This window comes from Hippopotamus amphibius, chromosome 2 (assembly GCF_030028045.1).
Source record: "Hippopotamus amphibius kiboko isolate mHipAmp2 chromosome 2, mHipAmp2.hap2, whole genome shotgun sequence".
In the NCBI taxonomy this organism is placed as follows: domain Eukaryota; kingdom Metazoa; phylum Chordata; class Mammalia; order Artiodactyla; family Hippopotamidae; genus Hippopotamus; species Hippopotamus amphibius.
In genome coordinates, this window is record NC_080187.1 from 187,671,539 (window position 1) to 187,694,528 (window position 22,990).

The 22,990-nt window shown below is 33.6% G+C and overlaps 1 protein-coding gene across 4 annotated transcripts in view; it reads left to right on the forward strand.

Annotated features, from left to right (window-relative positions):
* The window catches only part of CTDSPL2 (CTD small phosphatase like 2), a 78,012-nt gene that overhangs the window by 46,527 nt on the left and 8,495 nt on the right, over positions 1-22,990 (forward strand). For 3 of the 4 annotated variants that reach the window (XR_009051377.1, XM_057722231.1, XM_057722230.1), the window contains exons 4-10: positions 380-529; positions 6,181-6,396; positions 9,690-9,768; positions 10,075-10,186; positions 12,462-12,548; positions 22,494-22,556; positions 22,661-22,740. Coding sequence is in view for 3 of the 4 variants with exons in the window: in XM_057722231.1 (XP_057578214.1) it covers positions 380-529; positions 6,181-6,396; positions 9,690-9,768; positions 10,075-10,186; positions 12,462-12,548; positions 22,494-22,556; positions 22,661-22,740 (787 nt within the window). In the remaining variant the exon portion in view is untranslated. The remainder of the gene's footprint in view (positions 1-379; positions 530-6,180; positions 6,397-9,689; positions 9,769-10,074; positions 10,187-12,461; positions 12,549-22,493; positions 22,557-22,660; positions 22,741-22,990) is intronic. The other variant, XM_057722232.1, reaches the window with a different exon arrangement.

A 22,990-nucleotide genomic window follows, 5' to 3' on the forward strand; every position in this document is an offset into this window, starting at 1 on the left:
CAAATGTAAATAAAGACAAAATCTTGCATTTTTGTTTTTCATATTGTAACTTGATTGCTTTACTTAGTTTATTTTACTTCCTATTATACTGTTGAAGACTTTAAGCCTATATAATTCCAGTTATAAATCTACTTTGTAAAAACTCAGTAAGTTTTAGCATTTATAAAACGTCATAAATAAATTTGTTATAAAGATCATTTGATTTACAAGTGATTTACCTCAGGATTTCTTTAAATAATAGGCCTTTTAACATTAATGTTAATCAGTTTTCCATATGTATTTTGAGGGGAAAAGTTATTTTTATAATGAATAGTTTAGAACACCTTTGTGAAAGTCATGTTTTCTAGATTGCAACCTTTTTCTTTTGTTTGTTTCTTAGAAGCTGGTAGTTATGAAATGACAAATCAACATGTAAAACAAAATGGAAAATTAGAAGATAATCCTTCCTCTGGCAGTCCTCCAAGGACTACATTGTTGGGGACCATATTTTCTCCTGTCTTCAACTTTTTTTCACCAGCAAATAAAAATGGTAACTATAAGTCATTAACCATAATTTGGGTTTAAAAATTATTCATTTTCCTGGTTTTTCAAAAGATCTGTTTGATTTGGGGGGCATATTTTTGTTAGTGTCTTATGTTTGTTTTCAGCCTTGTTAAAAATACACAGCTTCTAAAAGGCTTTTTTTCCCCCTTTGTAGTGACTGAAATAAATGTAGGTTATGTTTAATTATCTGAAAAGCTAGATGATAAACTTTGGGCGGGAAGGAAAGTATTTTTTCTGCGTTGGGATGACTTCTGTATCTTTAGAGTGTGTATAGGAGAGAATTGAGAAGCATTTTCAATATTCTAGATCAGTAAAGTAGAATTTGTTGAATATTTAAGTGAGTTGAAACATTTTTTTGTAATACAGTTTATTATCCTTTGCTTGGTTTTTTCCCTCTGTAGAGATCTTCAGTTTAGACAAATAGCAAAACTACCCTAATTCACATTAATTGAAGGTTTCCATTGTATGCCTTTGCAAGAAAATAAAAAACGGCCACTTCCTCAGCATTTTTTTAGAAACTAGCTGGTGTCCTATCTTTTCTAATAATTAATATTCAACTTCATATATGATAATGTAGTCTCTAGATTATTTGAGGGCAAGAGGTCATGTCTTTATTTTTGTGTCTACATGTTGTTTGATATAGTACTGGGCACATGGGAAACAGCCATGAAATACTTGTTGCCTGATTTCTGGATGATAAAGCAATTTTTAAAAGGCAGAATGGTGCATTGTAAAATCAAGATGCTATAGGGGCAAAAATAATGTATATTAACACATTAAGGAGCTGTGGAGTCCTAGAATAGAAACAAAATTAAAAACTACCTTTAACTTTGTTTAACCCAGTATTCCCTAGACATATCTGACCAAGTACTCTTTCCTATGGGACATCTATTAACATCTTAACATCTTTTAGAACTAGTACCTCCTAAAACACATATTTGGAAATACTGGTGTAGTGGGCAAAGAACAGGCTTGTTCTTGTTTTAAATTTGTTTTCAGTTGTCACTCTTTAATTATGTTACCTTGGACCAGTTCTTTAAATTCTTGAGCCTCTTAATCCATGAGAAGGGATAATTATACTTAAATGTGAGGAGTGAAGATTCCAATTTACTCAACAAATATTGAGCATCTGCTGTGTTCCAGCCATTGTGTTAGTTACTGGAGAGTCAAAGATGATTAACACCTGATCCCTGCCCTCTAGGAGTTTATTACTTTTAACAAGAGGGAGAAATATATGTAAATAAGTATAATAAATTTTTATAGGTGCATTGAGAGAGGTATGGAGCAGTAGGGTATTCAAAGAATGGAATGGTCCTGTATCCTTGGGTGGTGGCTCACAAAAGAGGCTTCATAGAAAAGCTGAAATTGTGTTGGTGGTGAGTGGGGGCTACTCTTCGTTGTGGTGTGTAGGCTTCTCAGTGTGGTTGCTTCTCTTGTTGTGGAGCACGGGCTCTAGGTGCGTGGACTTAAGTAGTTGTGGCTCATGGGCTCTAGAGTTCAGGCTCGTTAGTTGTGGTGCATGGGCTTAGTTGCTCTGTGGCATATGGGGTCTTTCCAGACCAGGGATTGAACCTGTGTCCCCTGTATTGGCAGGCAGATTCTTAACCACTGCCACCAGGAAGTTGCCAAAGCTGAATCTTGAAAGGTGGTAAAGGGCATTCCACGTAGAAGGAGCTGCGTAAGCAAAGGTATAGTGTATTTCAGAAACAGAAATTAGTTTGTCACAGATGGAGCATCAGATTTGAGCACAGGATGGGATAAGATAGGAGAATTATAAAGAAGTCAGATTATAGAGCTAACTTGGAAGGTGATTTGAACTGTATCCTTAATCATGGGGAATGATTGAAAGGTTTTAAACTGTGAGTAATATGAACAGATTTATGTTTTCTAAAGATCTATTTGGCAGTAGTGTGTAGGCTAAGTTTTAAAGAGACTGGATGCAGGGAGAACAATTAGACTTGTAGTCCATGTGAGATTTCATACAACCTTACTTGTGGTATTAGAGAAGAAAAGAAAGATCAAAGATATAGAATGGACAAATTTTGGGTACAGATTCAAGGTGAAAGGAGAGAGAGAGTGGGACTTCCCTGGTGGTGCAGTGGTTAAGGGTCTGCCTGCCAGTGCCAGAGGCACGGGTTCGATCCCTGGTCCAGGAAGATCCCACATGCCGCGGAGCAACTAAACCCATGTGTCACAATTATTGAGCCCATGTGCCACAACTAGTGAAACCCACATGCCTAGAGCCCATGCACTGCAAGGAAAAGCAGCCCCCACTCACCACAACTAGAGAAACCCCACATGAAGCAATGAAGACCCAGCGCAGCCAATAAATAAATAAATATTTAAAAAAATAATAATAAATTTTGAAAGAGAGAGAGTAAGATGTTCAAGAGAGAGAAGTAAGTTCCTGGGAGATAGATAATTGAATTTAATTTGGGCCATGCTGAGTTTGAGATGGCTTGAAACAACCAAATAAAAATGTCTGCTAACAATTTGTCATTCAGGTATGGAGCTTAGAAATCTGGATTTAAGCAGTAGAGCATGGTATTACCAGCTTATAAGTATTAATTGAAACCAGTGGAGTAAATGGCCCATTTAGTTCATCAAACTAAGACCAGAATCTTGGGGAAAAACATTTAAGGACTGGACAAAGTAAAAGAAGCCAACAAAGGAGACTTGGAGGAAACCAGGAGAGGCTGAGTCACAGAAACCAAAAGAAGAGACTATCAAAACCCAGGGTCAAATAATTATAAAGATAGAAGAAAAAGAAATGAGCATTGAAAAGGTATCATTAAACCTGGTAATTAACTGGTCATTGGTTTCATTTGCCAGAAGAGTTTCAGGGATGTGGTTGGAGTTGGAAGCCTAATCCGTAGGTTAAAAGAGTGAAATGGAGAATAAGAAAGGGATCAGCACATATAGATAACTGTTATGAGGAACTTGAATATGAAAAAACTAGAGAGGTCACAGAGTCTCAAGGGGTGGTTTGTATTTGTGAGAAACAAGCATGTTTTTAAGTCTCAGGAAAGGGTCTGATAGGTTGAACATAAGGGAAAAAGAATAATGAAGAAAGTTTCTAGGATCTACTGATAAGGATGGGATCAAGAGAACAGGTAGAAGGCTTAGGATGGAAACAAGGAGAATAGACATTTTTCTCCAATGCTGGAGGAAAGAACATTTGGACAAAAGTAGTTCATGTTTGATAGTTACAATTTTTTCTTTGAAAGGAGGACATAGTATTATCTGCTGAGATGGTCCTGGTGGCAGGGATTGAAGAGCATGAAGGTTTAGAATGTTTGCTATTGGGTATAAGTGAAAGAAGCTGAATGACTCACACACACAGAAATGCTGAGCAGTGTGCTATAAGGCCTAGCTAAGATTAGAGGATTTTATTTACAGTACAACTAGTCTTTATAATTATATTGTTTCCTTTAGTAGCCTGGGTCTACTGCCTGAGAAGCCTGTTAGTTAGATTGATTCGAGGTTTCTGTGGTGAAAGACAGTGGAAAGACAAAGAAGGACACTGAGGCTGCTGACTTGAGAGTGGTTTAAATGATATACCATGAAGTCTAACTAGATGAGGAGCATAGAGAAGAAGCCATTGAGGGATGTGTTTGGATAAAAAAGAGACTGGCTCTTATCAATTATGAAGATCACATGTAATAGAAATATTAGGTAGATATATCACATGTAACAGAAATATTAGATAGATAGATAATTAGAAGATTAGGAGGTTGTGGTAGGGCATTAATTATTTGTATTTCAGGTTTCAGAGGTGAACAGTTGCTCAGTGATAGTGTCTAGGTTGTAGCCATGGTAATTGCTAAAGAGCATTATGAATGTAGATGGAGCTAAAGAGGACAAGACCTTTTAGGGTTAGTTATTGGATGAGTCATTGACATCACCTGTAATAATAACTGTCTAGGTATTTAATAGAGCATAAACTGGTAGCTAGGTGTTAAATTCCTCTGTGATTGAGAGAGGATGCTGGCAATAGATGGTAGGTGACAGCAGAGGGCAGAAATGAACGAACAGTTGTATAGCCAGGTGACATCAATCTCAAAGGAGCAAACATTTTTACACATTAGTGGAAAACCAATTATCTGGTAGCGTCAATGGAGGTAAATGAATTCTGATTGAGTAGCAAGTATGAGTTAATGAACAGCTTTGAGGGAAGGGTATCAGGAAAAGAGATGTTCTTTGGAAAGAGGTTAAATTTAAGGCAATGAGGGAGAAAGAATATTCTCTGAGGAAGCTGAGAGTTATTGAAGGTTGATTTTGTTTTTAAAAATGACATTTTGAGGATTCCATAAAGAAGTGGAAAGTTCGGGTCAGTCCATAGTGGAGGAAAAATTGGGCAGGAGGTGCATCTAGGTGATGGTTGAATATAATGAGGAAACTAGCTTCTGTCTTTGTTTTTGAGATGGAATCTCATTGAGATTGTTCCTGTGTCTTTGAATAAAAAGGTTCTCATGGTTAGGGGAATAGTTAGCTCATTTTTAGAGAACTATCTCTGGTTTAAAAATTACAACTGCACAAAATGACTTAGTATGCTTAGTACTGGAAAGATCAGGAGCTGTTTGAAGATAATGGAAAATCATGCGTGTGTGTGTGTGTGTTGCCCAGCACATAGTAGGCACTTAATAAATGATGTTTGCTTTAATGAAAAGAAGTTCTGTTGTCGATGATACTGTATTACAGTTGACCCAGCAACAACATGGGTTTGAACTGCATAGGTCCACTTATACAAGGATTTTTTTCAATAAATACTACAGTAGTACACAATCCCTGGTTGGTTGTATCTGAGGATGTAGAACTGTGGATACAGAGGGCTGACTGTAAAGTTATTCTCAGATTTCTGACTTCATAGGGGTTAGTGCCCCTAACCCTTATGTTGTTCAAGGGTCAGCTGTATATACGTCAGAGTTGCTAAGAGACTAGATCTTAAATGTTCTCACCACAAAAAACGACGTAATTATGCGGCAGGATAGAGGTGTTAGCTAATGCTCAGTTGGTAATTGTATTGCAGTATATAAAGTATTAAATCAATACGTACACCTGGAACTTAAACATATTATGTTAATTATATCTCAGTAAATCTTAAAAGTTCTAAATTGACTTGTTTGACTGTAAATGGGTGTTTCTAAGCAATTTGAACACTCTTTAAGAACTTTATTCACAAATATCACTCCAGCTTATGAGTCTTTATTCCTTATTTTTGAAATGTCTAGTAAAGACTCACTAAATAATGGTGTCCTCAGCTTTGTTTCTGTTGCATTTAGTTTTTCTATATATTTATGAGTTTTTATTTTTATTGAATATATTTGACATACACATTGTATAAATTTAAAGTGTACATGTTGTTAATTTATATATTGTAATATGATCACTGTGGCAATAATTAGCGTGTGCTGTCTATCATGTTATATGATTATTCTTTCTTTTTAGTGGTTGGAGTAATTAAGTTCTACTCTCTTAGCAGGTTCGATGATTATAATACAGTGTTTTCTGTATTAACTATAGTGTACAGTAGGTCTCTGAGGCTTATTTATTACTTGTTTTAAGTTTGTTCCCATCTTTCCCCACCCACTGTGAGCTTTTAAGTGATGATTAATGTACACTGAATCATGATTTCAGGAACATCAGGATCCGATTCCCCAGGACAGGCTGTGGAAGCTGAAGAGATAGTAAAACAACTTGATATGGAACAGGTGGATGAGATCACTACCAGTACTACTACATCAACTAATGGAGCCGCTTACTCAAATCAAGCAGTTCAAGTGAGGTCATCGATAAATAATGGTTTAGAAGAAGCAGAAGAAACAGTTAATCGTGATATCCCACCCCTTACAGGTGAAAAAGATTCCTTTTTTTCTTATACATTTTCATGAATAATTTGTAAAAATACAGTATCTCATATTTTTTCTTAAGCAGATTAAATGCGTTTTTCTTCCTTGAAGTTAATAAAATTAAAACTAGAAATAAAACTTTTCCCCCCAAATCCAGCCATTTTGAAATTGAATTTTTTTAAGGTTATTTTGACTTCATATTAGTCACTTCATAGTTTAATTATTTGTACCAGTCTTACTACTTGGAGAAATTTAACAGAACTAACAAAGTAATATGCTTACATTTATGAACATATTTATTATAATTGCATGAATCTTGGATCCTTAAGGTCTGAAGTCCCTACATAGAAGTACTCTCATATCTTCAGATTTGTTTCATATTATAGATAACATTCCCAAAGAAGAAGCTTCTGTTCTTGGGTCTCTCCCTGTACACAAACTTTGCAGCCTAATCATGGATCCTTTTAAAGGCCTAAGGTGATTTTTAGGTCCTTGAGCCAGTTGTTATGGAAATGTAGAAACATGTGAGGTCAGCATTTATTACCTCTAAGGGTTGTGGTAGATAGACATATAAGGCTAAAAGATGAAATTGTGTTCCATTATGCTTAAAAGCAGAAATAAAATTGAGGATGGACATCTTTTCCCAGGAGAAGATCTTAGACTTTTATTTTAATTTGTGTATTTATTCCTTGTAGCCCCAGATATTTGAGAGAGCCTAGTACATATATATTGGTTAAGAAATTTAGTTTGGCATAAGGAAGTAAAATGATGATCTCTCTGATATAAAGGGGAAACTTGAAAAAAAGTCATTGAAACAGCATAAAACATTTAACAAAAAAATGCATACAATTATGAAACTTCTATACAGTGCAACCCTGTATCAGTATGAAAAGAAAAGCAGCACAATAAGAGTTAAAGTTTATTTTAAATTTGTCAAATAAGGAATTCCCTGGCCATCCAGTCCCTGGTCAGGAAACTAAAGTCCCACAAGCCTTGTGGTGCAGCAATCAATCAGTAACAAATAAAATGTCAATATTGATAATGTTAAATTATAATGTTATAATTTAAGAATAATACTGAACCTAACAAGCAAATCAGCATGAATTATGTACAGAGTTTATTTTTGGGTGAATAAGACTTGCAAATGAATCTACTGTTGACCTGTCATTTAATGTTGATTACTTTGCCTGGTGTTACAGGCTAGTGAATGATAAGATATAGACTGAAGCCAGGGCTTTTGACTTCCTGTTTGATATTTTTTCTGTTTTTGTGCTTCTTTTTTTTCTGACAACTGTGGCAATGGAGAAGGGATTTCTATAACTTTAGTTTCTAGAGGGGAAAGTAAGATTTATTCCCTTGGTCTCATTTATTCAGTTGTTCCTCTAAACACCTACTTTTTGTGATGGACACTGGTTATAAAGATGAATAAGATGTGCTCATTTTCCCTGGAGAGTATATGATCTAATTCATGAGCCAAGTATACACAAAAATTACTGTACAGTGTGTTGAGTGTTGTTACAAATAAATGAGCAAAATGCTGAGGTGGCATATTGCAGTGTCTTTGGGAGGATCATGAAAGGAAAGAAGTAAAAGTTTTGCCGACCTTTAAAAGATGAATATGGGTGACAAAAGTGTTACTTTTTCCCAACTTCAAGAACGTAGCCAAAGAGAACAAGAACAAGGAGGAGGCTGGCTCATTTAACTTATTTAAGCTCTCTGAGACAGTTTTCTTAGCTTTAAAATGGTAATAGTAATTCAGAGCTTTGAAGACTAAATGATATGAAATAATGAAAAATGCTTAGCATGGAGGCGCTCAAATAATAATTACTTCCTCTCTCTGAGGTTAACAGGAATTTGAAACAATAAAGATACATTTTTCCATTTGTCCCCTTGTGCTAATGAACCATTACTGGCATAAAGTTGTTAGAGATGAACAAAAATTCTGCTTTACATTTGTTGTTATTTATTGAACATACACACTGTATTGGCTCTGTCTCAGAAAGTATTAATACATGATAATAGCAAAAAACATGTTTTTGTCCTGAAAGACTATTATCCACCAATATTCCATTCCTATAGATAGATTACAGCAATTTTTATTGAGGTCCACTCTTTTAGTCCTTTCAGGCTGCTGTAACAAACTACCATTAGACTAGGTGGCATATAAACAACAGAAATTTACTTCTCATAGTTCAGTAGTCTAGGAAATCTAATATCAAAGTCCCAACAGATTCAGTGTCTGGTGAAGATCTGCTTTCTGGTTCATAGAAATCTCTCTCCTTACTTTGTCATCATATGCCAGAAGCTGTGTGAGCTCCTTGGGGGTCTTTTTTTAAGGCCGTTAATCTCATTCATGAGGGCTCCCCCCTCATGACCTAATGACCTCATGACCTCCCAAAGACTCCATCTCCAGACACCATCACATTGGGAATTAGGTTTCAATATATGAATTTTGGGGGAACACAAACATTCAGTCTCTAGCATCCATGTTAAACTTTCATCTCCAAGACATTACCTGTTTAGGTTGTATCTTTGTCCTTTCGTGGAATTGAAGTTGTAAATATTGTCTTAGAAAATTCCCAACATAATTTCTAAAGCTGTATCAATTGATCGAATTTTAGCTCAAACTTAAAATGGACTGTGTGTTGTGGAATATAGAATTGTTTCTTGATTATTTTTAAGTTGTTTGTAAATGAGAAGTAAAATAATGGGTCTTCTAAAGCACTGATTTCTATATAGAACAACATTTCTTAACTTTTAAGATCATAGACAACCTTGAGATTCCTGTAAAAATGTACATAAAACATTTTTTCCTGTCAACCTAAGATCCATGAACAGATCTTGGGTTGAATACTACCTTTGGGTCTATTGTCAGCACACATATATTGATTGCCTGTATATACAGTGCACTTTGTGAGGTATTACTGCTATAAGAGCACCAGGAAATTTTTATGATTATATATACAAACATCATCCAGTTAGAAATGGGAATTTTGCAGAGTGTATTTTCCTAATAATAAGTAGTAAATATTCTCTTAGCTGTTAGGGATTTAAATTTTGCTAGCCATAATATAGCTTGCCACTTTGTACTGGTAATTTTTTTTCTTTGGATCCAGAATTAGATCTATGTGTTAATAAATTTACTTTTAAATACTGTTTACAAATTATTTCTGTCTTATCTTTAACCTAAAATACACAGGGCTTCAGGAAGATCTTAATAAAAGCAGTAAAAATGTATACTTCATGGAAGCATTAAGTGAGTAAAAGCAACATTTTGTTTTTCACTTTATTAAATAGCACCAGTAACTCCAGATAGTGGTTATTCATCAGCCCACGCAGAGGCCACCTATGAAGAAGACTGGGAAGTATTTGACCCGTGAGTTTTGTTTGCTTGTTTGTTTTCCCCTTTCCTTCTTGGAACAGAATGAAAGTACATATGTAGAGGCGTGGCTGAGTGGTATATTGCAAAGAGCATTTGACCTGTAGGTATTAATACTTTTACTGAGTTACTGAAATTCTAATTTGTATATTTTCAGTTTTACTTACGTGTTTTATAAGTTTGGTTTACCAGGTTAAATATGCATTATTCAATTCAAAACTTAAAGATGGGCTGAATTTAGTAATATGTTTTATATTTACAAAAAGTAGAAATGTTGAAATTTTCTTAAAATTTGATTTATAGCTATTATTTCATCAAACATGTTCCACCACTGACAGAAGAACAACTAAATAGGAAACCTGCTCTTCCATTGAAGACAAGAAGCACACCAGAATTCTCCCTAGTTTTAGACTTGGTAAGTATATTATCTGCAGAATTAGGGAAAATAAAGGCGTTAAATTATTTTTAAAAAATACTAGCCCCAAAATACCTAAAAGAATAAAAGTGAGTGAATATCCTTACACATACATTTACTATAAAAACATGTCTTAGGTATTCTGAAATGTTTTTATTTTAAGCACAGTTTAATGCCAGGACCCCCCCATTTTGTTGGTATCTGGTACTGTTTGAAAATAAATTAGACTTTCTTTTTCTCTACCCACCCCCACACTATTTCGCTTTTTTCTGTTTAAATTAAAGGAATTATTTCCGCCATACTCCTGTACCCTTTGTTTTGTTTTTTAATCTCCTAATAAATTCTAATTTCATGCCTAGATTTCAGCCTTTTGGGTGGGGTGTGGTGTGTGTCAGAGTCATGTTCCTCTGAAGGACTTGTGTGTTAATGAGTTAACCTTATGCAAGACCATACTCCTTTTCTTGTTTTTTGTTTGTTTGGTTGGTTGGTTTTTTTACATATTATGTAATACCAATAACTTTATTAATAGACTCTCAAAAGCATGACTTCTTAATGCTGACTAATAAAACCCTTAATATGCTCTCTTGGTGCTATTTTAAAATTTATATTTTAGGGTACCAGAAGAGCTTTGAAAACAATATCTCTTATCTTTTACTAACCAGATTTAATATATGGTCACCATTATTTACCTGCTTTCAATTTCTTGATATTAGCAAAAAGATGTATCTATGATATAATATTGGAAAACATGTTACTATTTAGTCTGTTACTAGTAACCTATAATTGGAGATGTGGCTTAGTTCTCATTAAAAAATTTTTTTTATCTAAAGGGAAAGCATATTTTTAAAATCTTAACTAGCATGGATAGTTCTGAGAGTTCATCACCTTAATCTTTGCCTAGCCAAAGAGAAATAAGATAGGTATCCAGAAGTCCTAAGTATTTAAGGTGTTTACTAGAGGATAAGTAGAAAAAAGAAAAACTTTGAAATTGATTATGAGTAATTTAGATTTGATGTGCAAGTTAGTGGAGAAATTGAAAAAGATTTTGCTAGAGTTTTACGTTAGCAGTTGATGTCATCATGATGGCAAGTTTGGCCATATAATTTTTAATCCAATGTGAAGGTAAACAGAGAAGGAAAGATTAGAATTGGTGAGCATAAATGAGTAATTTTACAGAATTGGATAAAGAAGAGTATCAAAATTTAGATAAGCTGTGGATGAAGTAGTAGAATTAGTTATGATTCAATTATAGGAAAGAGAATACCTTTTTTAAAGATATACTAAGAATACCTTGAGTTATGTACTCTGATATGCTATTAGAAGAAAATGAGGCATATCTAGAGTATTTTTTGCTCTTTGCCTCCCCAGAGTTTAACTTTAGGTTAAAAGAAACACTCCAGCTAATAAGATATGGAATCACAAGGTATGATCATTTGCGTTTCATTTTAATTCATCTTAAACGCATTGAAAAATTTTGGGGGTAGTTACTAGCAGCTTTGTGTTTTGTTTGTTTTCAAGTGTTGTCAGTTTCTACAAATGGAAGCCTTGTTTTTTTATCCTTTAGGATTTGAGAAATATAAATATTTGCACATACCTTAGATTGAATGATCCTTACCTTCTTTTCCTCCTCATGAGAAAACAGGGCTTGGTACCCAAAGATGAGAAGTCTTGATTGACTGCTAATTTAGTTAAACAATGTTTGTGTCTATGAAACGTGTTCAACAGATACTGAACTACCTAAACTTTCTTTTTAAAAGGATAAGGATAAGGATAAGGAGCTGTATATAAATAGAAGATAGTACTTTTTTAACAATTAGATGCCAAACTTCCATTGGCAAATTGAAAAAAAAAATTAAAATAGTATATATGTGGTTTACTTAACAGAAAGTTGGCAACTGCAGGACTCAGAACAGTGGTTATCAAACTTGGGCATGCATCCTATTCACCTGAAGGGCTTATTGAAATAAATTGCCGAGCTCCTGTCTCTACTTCTTGCTGACTTTGAATGATCAGAAATGGAGCTGGAGATTTTGCATTTCTAACTAGTAGTTCCCAGGTGATGCTGATGCTTGCTGTTCTAGCAGCCACACCTGAGAACCGTGACAGAAAGTTCTGTCCCAGATTGCTGTGCCACACACAGTAATGTATTATAGATATAAAATTCCATGTATGAATGAGTGTTTTAGTAAATGTTTTTGGTGGTCGTAATACATAAAATTATCATTTGAAATGTCTTAACATCTTGGTTCATTCAATATGTCCTTTCTATTTTAAGGATGAAACACTAGTACACTGTAGTTTAAATGAGCTAGAAGATGCAGCACTTACTTTTCCAGTCCTTTTCCAAGATGTCATTTATCAGGTAATTAAAATTTTTTAACTTGAGTTTTGGCTTGTTAGATATCTGAACCAAGAAATCTTTTGTAAATTTTTTTCCTGAAGTTTAATGTATTTATTCCTAATGGATTTCATCTGAATTCTAACGATTTAGTAACACAAAGTATCATCATGCTAAATAACTACATAAAACAACATTAATTTGTTACCCTGAAAAGGTGAACTTTTTTTACCCATGGATCTCTGCTAGTTTCATAACCTGTTTGCCAGCAGGTGGAGGCAGGAACACTGACATCTTAGGTCCCCTAGAACTTGCCAGGTTAACACTTGGCGTTATTGTTGTTGTTTTTCCAAAATCCAGTTAATAGGAAGAAAACTTATTCCTTGTTGGTCATTTTTATTGTCTTTTGTGGTAATATGGTCTATAGGTTGCAGTGTAGTAGATCTACTTTATTTTAATCACAGAATTCCAGGACACTCTTCTAGTTACTGCTTTACCTAAAAAATTAGAGTATAAGCATTTCTCCCTCCTCTGTGTTGATAGACAGGTAACAGTGCAAAATACAAATACTATTTACATTTCACTGCTAACCATAGGTTTTACTTTATGTTTGAGATTTTCCTATCATAAAATTTGAATTAATATATGTGAATACACTTCAAAAACTACGAAGTGCCTTTCTGTCATGGAGGTTATGTAATTAACATTACTTTCTTATATACCAGTTATTGAAGGAGTGGGAGCGGGTCAAAAACTTTGTTGTTTGTCAGGTGGAAGCCAACCCAAGGATTAACTAAAGTCACAGAACATTTACCATGTGAATGATGAAAAGGTGTTTATGGTTGTTTATGTGCTCTTAATAGGCATTTAGAATATGGGTATAGTTTTCTTGGCGCATGATAGTTATTATATCTCAGGAATCATAAAATTTTAGAGTTAGATAGTTTGTGGTTCAGGATCTGCTTTACCTACCTCATCTTGTAATCAGTCATAAGAGGATTTATTTAAGCAGTTATTGTCAGTTCTAATTTAACCTAGAAAGGTTTGTAGGTATGGTAATATCTGGATACTATCAATATATTTATTTCTCTTTTATGTAAACTGATTTTAGTTCTGATATATGATCAGAGGATGAGCAAAATATACATAAAAATAAGGGAGTTTAGGTTTTTTAATTCCTTTTTAACTGGATATTATCTGTTTAAGGTAAATCTTTTTCTTAAGACATTTTCTGCCAAATAGGTTGTTCTTGTTTAGTGTACTTCAAGGACAGGAGTCTTGTGGCAAATATAAATAGCATGGCAATACATTCTCTGTTTTTAGCTTGATAACCTTGTTTTTATGTTCAAAATTGCCCTTAAAAACAATGGCTTTCAAGGCTTTGAATTTGGAGAAGAAAGCTGTTAACTGAAAAATATAAATGATTATTTTGATGTGATTTCTTAAGCTTCCAGATTTGAAATTTATTTCTTAAGGTGGTTTTGGTCTGTTTACATAATTTTTAGTAGTGAAATAAGAAACTTGGAGAGTAGATGAGTTTGATTTCCCTTTCATTAGTATTTCTCTTCAGTGTGACCATAAGATTGAATTTATTTTCTTACTGCTCCCACCATTTGTTCTTTAGTTCTCTTTATAAAATTCTCATTATTTCATGTGGATCTGGACAGTTGTCTTATTTTGAATAAAAGGCTTCTAGCAGTGCATATGACTAATACTTTAAAAAAAGTCATATGTACTACATCTACCTCTGTGGAATTCAAAGAACTCTTTTTCTTATATATCTGAGTTATGCTTTCTGAAACAGGAAAATTAAATGAGCTAGCCTAAATCAGGAGCAATGAGCAGGAAGTTTGAATCTTAGAAGTTATAGAGATGATTGTGTTTTAATATGATTTAGTTACCACATCATGTACAGAGTTTAGTTCCCTTTCAGTAAGTTTTTGAGGATGTCCGTAGTTAATATTGGATTTCTGGTTTTTGGCCTAGCCATTCTGTCTGCTTTTTAAAAAATAACCTTGAAGAAATCTTGGGTTAGGGTTCCCCCAGTTTTCAGACCAGCAAGCTCCCTTTAAACAGGGAATGATGTCTTTTAAACTTTCAGTGGTGTTGTCTCCATCTACTGGCAAAGAAGAAATATACACAAGGGTCTGGGATGATCTAAGAGATTTTGGAGAAACCACATTATTAGGTAAGATGTAACTTACATGTTTAATCACTACAGTATAATGTGGCCCACTTAAAGGTAGAAACCTGTAAAATACTGTATATACTCTTTTAAAACATAATTTGTTGAGATGAAATTCACAACATAAAATTAACCCTTTTTAGGGGAACAGTTTCATGGCATTTATCTGTATACTCTTGAATATGTCAGTTCCATAACATTTATGTGTATAGTCTTAAAAATAAAATGGTAATGTTAAGATAGGATCAAATTCTTCCTCTGAATCAAAGCCAGATAGTGTCCTCTTGGGACTTCTATTACTTTTGCTTTCTGTTTATGGTAAGTTTATTATAGTAGAACTATATCTAATTTTAATTCTATTTGTTATTTTTCTTTCAAAACAATTTAAAATGTAAATTGTCTTGTGTATATTTTAATAATTGTCTGTATCAGGGGTTGGCAAACTTTTTCCTATAAAGGGCCAGTTGTTAACATTTTAGGTTTTGCAGTCTGTTACAAATACTTTTTCTGCCATTGTAGCATGAAAGTTGTCATAGACAGTACATAATGAATAAGCATGACTGCGTTCCATTAAAACTTTATTTACAAAAATAAGTGATGATCTGGATTTGACCCAAAGGCCATAGTTTGCTGACCCTTGGTCTAATAATTATGAGAGTATATGCAGTAAATTTATATATTCAACTTCTAAGTGGAAGTAAGTAATCAAATGTTCATCAAAATTCTTGTTAATATAGAGAGAGTTTTAAAATTAGATCCACTGTAACCTGGTTATGGGCTTTCTTAGGTTTTTTTCAGATGAAAGTTTGAGGGAAATTTAAGGTGGTCACTACTCACATTTAAAGATTGCCTTACTTCATGATATACACTCTTCTTTTGATTGATAGTTAGGACTCAGTTAATGCAAGACTTAGGAAATGTGAGGAGGTAGATTATTCAAGCCTCAATTTAGTACCTTGAGTATATTTTGAATTTCCATTTCTCTAGGAGATAAACCTAAAAGATCCAACTCAAATTAAAACTTTTATATATGTTACCACTGACACTATATGGATAGATTATAATTTGTAGGTGGAGAAAAAGCCATTTGAAAGAAGAACTGAGTTTTTAAAGTGAGGGTGTGGCATTTACAAAGGCAAAGTATATAGATTTTTATGGGTCTTTTCCTCTCCCTTTATTGGTAGTTTTTCCATGAATTGTTTTACAGTTAGATACTGGGAAATGTATTTATTCATAGAGTGGTACAAATGCATTTGATATTTGGAAAAACAAGTGCGTGATCAGTTCCAGTGCACGTGTTTTAATTTTTATATTTAGCTTATATTGACACATTGTCAGGAAATCCATCTCGTGGTGTTACTCAGTTAAGAGGTCTCCACTGTATTTAGTTTCTGTTCCTGCAGATCCACCAATTCAAGACTCTAGGTCATCTCACTCCCTCTTCCATCCAGAAGATGACTTCTATCCACACGCAGGACTGAATCAAAAGACAGATTTTTCACTTAGCTCTTGAGCTGAACCACCTCCTCAATGACCTTCCTCTGTCTCCATCAAGAACTGGAGCTCAGTTTTTTGAAGATGTAATAGAGCTACTCAGCCCAAACGTGGCTAATTGAAGACAAAAAGAAGATGCCTCATATGTTTCACCACAGTGCAACCAAACGTAACTGTGTTGTCCAACTCCTCATTCTGTAAAGTATGGCAGGGGCATCTGATTTTTGACTCTGTTCACCAATAAGACTTTAGCCAGTCAGTGGCTTTCTGAAGATCAGTAAAATCAACAAACTTTGGGTCAGCTGTCCAGAAATCAGATTGTGGTAAGCACTCAAGGAGAGATAGGATCCTGTAGGGAGCTTGCTAAAGGATGCTTTTGTTTTAATAGTAGAGGTTGCTTTCATGGGGAAAGTTGGGGGGAGAGTTGGGTGGGAAACCCCATGTTTAGTAAAGCTCAGCCTCTTCCTCATTATAGTCTGTTTGTTTTCTTGGGAAACTTTCAGCCTAGGATAATTTTCATAAGGATCTCAAATATTTTATACCACGGAAAAATAGAAGTAGAGAGTCAGTGGCATCTGTCTCTTTTCCACAGTCTTTCCTAGAAAAGTCAGCATTATTTTTGCTTCATGAAGAAAAAAGCAATCGTTTAAATGAAGAGTTTTGTTACTAAATAAATACATAATCAAGTTTTTCCTACCCTCAAGCTCTGACTTAAGTTGATACTAAACAAGAGGCATTTGGTTTTGATATTCATAAAGCATAACTTTATTGTACAAAAGTACTATGTATATTTGTTCCTTAAAACATCTGGAGTCGTGGACACAGTATTGAGGATAAAAGTAATATTTTATATCTGGTAGGGAAGAATATTTTCATAATTAATTGTCAATATTTAAAATAATTTTACAGTAATTTTTCCATCCTTATTAGTAAGTATAGTCAGTCATTGTCACTAATTTTTTCATCATGGTTTTTGTATTCTTTATAAGTGCATCTTAAAATTAGAAGTAGTTCATTTAAAAATACAGAAAATCCTTGTTCAATAGATGAAATTATTCTGCAGATTTAGGAGAGGTGACAGTTGTTTACTAATCATATTAAATTGGAGGCTTCCAAATTTAGAATTTGTTTTTAAAGGCAACATTTTTTGGTTTTTGGGGGGTTTTTTGGGTTTTGTTTTTTTTTGTTTGTTTTTGGCTTTTAAAATGAATACACTTGATTTTAAAATAAACACATCAGTGCTTTATATATATACACAAATATGTGTACATACATATTTAAGTTTAAAAATTATATATCTGTATATGTGTGATTAGATTATATATAAATGGCCATGACTTGAAAAGTATGCTTCATCGCTAATTTTTAATATACCTTTCTTTATGAACACATTAAGCACTTTATCCCATTTGGACTCCGTGAGAAAATATCTTTTCAAATTTATTTCTATTTAATACAATGTAAGGTTTTGCTGGGGGTTTTGTTTGTTTTTATTTTTATTGGTTCTGATGTTTTAGTATTTACCTATTCATCCTCAGATTGATCCACCTACAAATACTACCCCCAGCAGTCATCTACCTCTTATTGGAACTGTGTGAAGCAAAAGATGACTTGTAAAATCACCCAGTGGGTTATGAAGTTCAGGCCTCCACAGGGCCTATCTGAGCAACCCTCTTTCTATGGAGAAGGTTTGGGTTTTGTCTGTATGATCTGGTATTGATGCTAAGACAGTGTTAACTAAGTTAAATAGTTAAGTAATCAGTTGACTTACTTTACCTCTTCTAAAAGTATAGATACGGCTTTCTCTTTGAGTCGAGGTTGTCCAGTTCTCTGTTTTAGTTTTTGGCCAACAGGCATGTGGGATCTTAGCTCCCTGACCAGGGATCGAACCCACGAACCCGCACCCCCTGCATTGGAAGGGTGAAGTGTTAACCACTGGACTGCCAGGGTAGTCCCAGAGATTGCCCAGTTTTGCCCCTATAAAATTCTACTCATTCCAGCTATTCTCCTTATGGCTAATTACTTTTAAATAATAAAGTGGATAGTAATAATAGCTATTGGGAGTCTCAGTGTGCTGGCACTATTCTAGGTGCTTTATATGTATTACCTTATTTAATACAACAACCATACCCATTTTATCATACCCATTTTATAGATAAAGAAACTGAAGTATACAGAAGGGTTAAAAACCTGGCAGAGCCCCTTGTATACCTGTGGTATCTACTATACCTGTACCATCTCATTCTTCACATTCTTCAGTGTTGTTAGTTTTCTACTGCTTTAAATTCTTACTGCTGATTAAATAGCATCCACCAATCATCTTTTTATTTAAAGGTGCCATGCTCTTAAGTGGGTGAATACCACCAAATTTATCTTTTTTTTTCTTCTTGCAACAGTGTAGCAATAAGTTCAAAGGATTTCATGGAAAGACTATTAAAGATATTCCTTTTGAATATGTTAGGGTCATATCTGTGCTAAAAACTATTTAGAAATATTTTTCTAAAAAGATCCACTTGTAAGAAATTTTTTTTCAATTTTGCCCACAAATTAAAATTGCTTACCTTTTGGGTGTTTTCTCCCCCCACCCCCCTTTTTAGGTCATGCTCATAAAGTTATCTAGATAACTTAGATAGTAGTTTGATAAACTAATAGTCAGAAATTAAGTGTATATAACTTGACATTGTATACTTTGACATGAATTTGAACTTAGACTATCACAAAATATTTATAATCAATTTATAACTGGATTGCTATTTTAATGACTATTTTTATTAAATCTAGTTCTGTTAACCGTGATCCTATTAGGATCATCTTATATGAACAGTTATAGGACACTCTGTTAGTACTAAGTACAGGCTGACTGTCAGATATTGTTCCTATCAAGTACTGTTAGTGTGCTATTAGTGTAATGTTATTTTTCTATAATATATTTATCACTTTTGTATATAAAATTTAAGTTTTGGTAAAATCAGTCCACAATATATTTTACAAGATTAGTTCCATTATCACTATTTTGCAGACATTACTGTAGTAGATTTTGTTTTAAAAGTTTACATCATGAACATATAATGAAATAAGTGAGGGAGATTAAGAGGTACAAACTTCCAATTATAGAGTCACGAGTATGAAATGTACAGAAATTTTACATAGTGAACATTTCATAACATGAACATCTTTGGGCAGTAGGCAGTCTTATTTAAGACATGTCTTTGGGTATAGTAGTCTTACATAATAATTGTTCATTATTATAGCATTAGGCATCATTTTAAGACTTTGACTTTTTCAAAATATATTTGGTTTAGCGATAGATTAAGACTGTTTGTTGTGTAGATAGAATGATTGCTGTATATTTGAAGGAACATACATATACCAGCCTAAAATGAAACTTATGGCCTAGTCTTACATTTGAGAGACTGCATGGTTTTGAAGAGTTGCAAGTTTGAAAAAGGATGGTTTCTGAAATACTAAGTAGTGGAAGAATGTAGAAAATAGGAAATAGGCAGCTTGGGACAGGAATCATTGTTACGAGGTTAGGAGAAGAAAAATGGAGTTAAGAGCATCAGTGGAATAGATTTTGAAGCATTTGGAGGCGTGTGTGTGTATCTGTATGTTTGTGTATCTCTGACCTAACAAAATAAGAGATTGTAGTCTCATATTATACATACCTTACAATTGTTCTTATTTCCTACTGGACAGTGCTTAGTGCTTCTTGACTTTTATATGTTTCTCCTTTAATATATGCATCCAAATGACTTAGACCCTGTTGGCCTTATGTCTCTATTTCTATTTTTCTTTGTGAGATTTTGCCTTTTTAGCACATGGCAGAACCTCATGTGGTCCCAACCCCATCCCTACTTGCTGTTACTTTGTACCTTTTTGCATTCTATTTTTGTCCCACTAATCATCTTAGTTTTTGCCTGTTTTGTCTTTTAATCCTGAAACACCTTTCTGTGTTTCAAATGGTGAATCTGTTCTGAGAATAGGAACATTTACAGTCAACAGTTACTCTGTTCTCAGGGTAAGAAGACACTCTAGCATTATATTCTCCTCAGTGCCACCTTTCATCCCCAGTAAACAGGTACATTATGAAAGTAATATCAAATTTGAAGAGGTGTTTTATATTTAAGTATAGTCAAAGTAGTAGAATGCATAATGAAGTTATAGTTTTGACCTAATCTGGAAGTTACTGTGTAAGAAGTTGGAAAATGTCACCTTTGTACAGTGTTCCACTTATTATGCTTAGATAATACTATTTAAATAGAAGTATTCCTCTATAGTGGGAAGTGTTTTAGTGTTCAGAGGAGACAAATCCCAAATTATTGAGACCTTGCTTATTTTAGTTTACAGTATGGAGCAAGTGATTAACAGGGATATTGAAAGCAAATGAAAACATTTATACATATGCAAAACTGATGTATTTTTGGTTATTAAATGCATTTAACCGATAAGCCTTTTTAGCAACAAACAGAAGGCTCTGATGGTTCATGCTTTATCATCCTCCATGAGATAAGGTAATTGAAAAAAAAGTATTGACCAAATTGATGGGTTTTTGTCAGTTAAGGTAGTAATATATCTAAATCTCAGTTACTTGGATTACCAAACAAATAAGGTGTGTTGAAAACTAAACCAAACTATACCAAATGTATCAGGATGTAGATGTTAAAAAAATTAATTAGAAGCGCAACTCTAGTTAAAAATTTTGTACCTCATCCTAAATGATAGGGATTGGATACTAAGGATTTCATTATATTTATTTGCTAGGGGTTGGGGTGTGTGGTTTACTTGGTTTTTGATTAGTCAAGATATTGAGATAAACTGCCTGATGAATAAGATTAAAAATGAGTAAACCTTTATTATTCTAGAGTGTAGGCAGGGATAGTGATATTATTAGCATATTAATAATTGCTTGAAATTTGTCTTTCACAAGTGATCAGTTCTTAAAGAAATTCAACAGTTGTCCCTGTGTAGTATGTAGTCTTGCCTCTCTTTCTCTATTTTGTTTATATTGCTTAACTTCAGGCAATTATACTTAATTTACTTAACAGATTTTTATCACCTACTTTCTATATATTTGGCATTGTCTTATGCCTTTGGGCTTTGGAAATTACGAAGACTGGTAGTACATAATCCCTACCTCCTAAAATCCTTTGCCTGATTTCCCTGTTCTGCCCTAAAACATTCCTAGAACTAGATTTTTATCATAAGGGCATTTTTGTTTAGATGTGTATTAATGACAGAATTAAATTCCGTGAAGCCTAAATTTTGAATTTGTTGCCACCACAGCTTTAAAAAAGAAAAAAAAACCTGAATCAAGTGAATCTTGGCATACATAGGCATTCTATAAGTATTTGTTGTTCATGCTTTTGACATTAATAATCACCTTTGAGTGGAGTACAAACTTTTTATAAATTTTTGTCACGAAATAAATACAATTTAAAGGAGTCAGAATCTTTTGTAAATCAGTTTTAGGGTTGTTCATGGCTTATATTTCTGTGCTTTTTGAATATTGAGTATATTACAAGAGCTACATTAAATGTAGGCAAAAAGACAGAAATAAAATAATGTATTTAATTCAGTTCTTTGGGTACTGTAGTTTTTCCTGATATTGTCAGTTGGTTTTGATAACTGGTGTGTTTGTTATATTTTCAACCTCAAGTAGCCCAGTAGTGATAATTTAGATACCACATCTGAATCAGTAAGTGTAGAACAAGATTGATTTCTGAAAAATTCCAGTTATTTAAACCCACCAATCCAGACATCTCTTTCTTGAACTTTATTTACATTAATAGAAATTTTTTAAAAATAGAATTTAAAATAAAATTCTGTTTCTAGCAGTGATTGTTGAGAAGAAATTCTGAGTAATTATTGAGGAAGGTCATTGAGACAGGTCAGCTAGAGATGGATACACAGCCTGCCTAATAATTGGATGGATGCTACCTGGCTGGAAGATGGAGCTGATTGGTGGATCAGAATCTCAGAGGGAAACCTGCCATTTTTAGTTTAAATGTTTATTAAAATTATATTCCATGAAGTACTATTATATTGTATGCTGCTATTTAAGTATAAAAAAGTGAAATGATACCAACGATTATTATTACCCTACCAAAAGATTGTTTTAAGTGACTTTTGGTACATGTGAAATATATTTGGTTGAGTGGTACTTAGTAAACTTTTATATTACTTCAATATATGAACTTTAAAATTGTATCCAAAGTTAGAACATACCTTATAAGTAAGTTGTTTCTGTTTTATATATTTATTCGCTGAAGGCTGTCTTTGTATTTTTTCAGGTTTACGTGAGATTAAGACCATTCTTCAGGGAATTCCTGGAAAGAATGTCTCAGATGTATGAGGTAAACATACTTAAGCTAATTATATAAGTATTTTAATTTTATTCATTATAGTACCCATATTTAGATCATGTATAATGATTACTTCTTTTCCCCTGAATTTGTAGATCATTCTTTTTACTGCTTCTAAGAAGGTGTATGCAGACAAGTTACTGAACATACTAGACCCTAAAAAGCAACTGGTCAGGTAAATTTAATTAAGAAATAGTGGAAATGTCTGTCACACTGATCTATGAAATTACTATGATTCTACTTAATTTTGATAGCCATTTTCAGTTGGCTGCATATATAGAGATTTGTGTGTTAACTGGTGAAAATAAGTGAATTTTTTTTTAAGCCCCAAAACTCTTTAAGAGTTCCTAATTATTTAACCCCAGACAGACGTTCTTTAAAGGATACAAAGATCAAATGTATTTATTCCCTTGTACATCTGTATC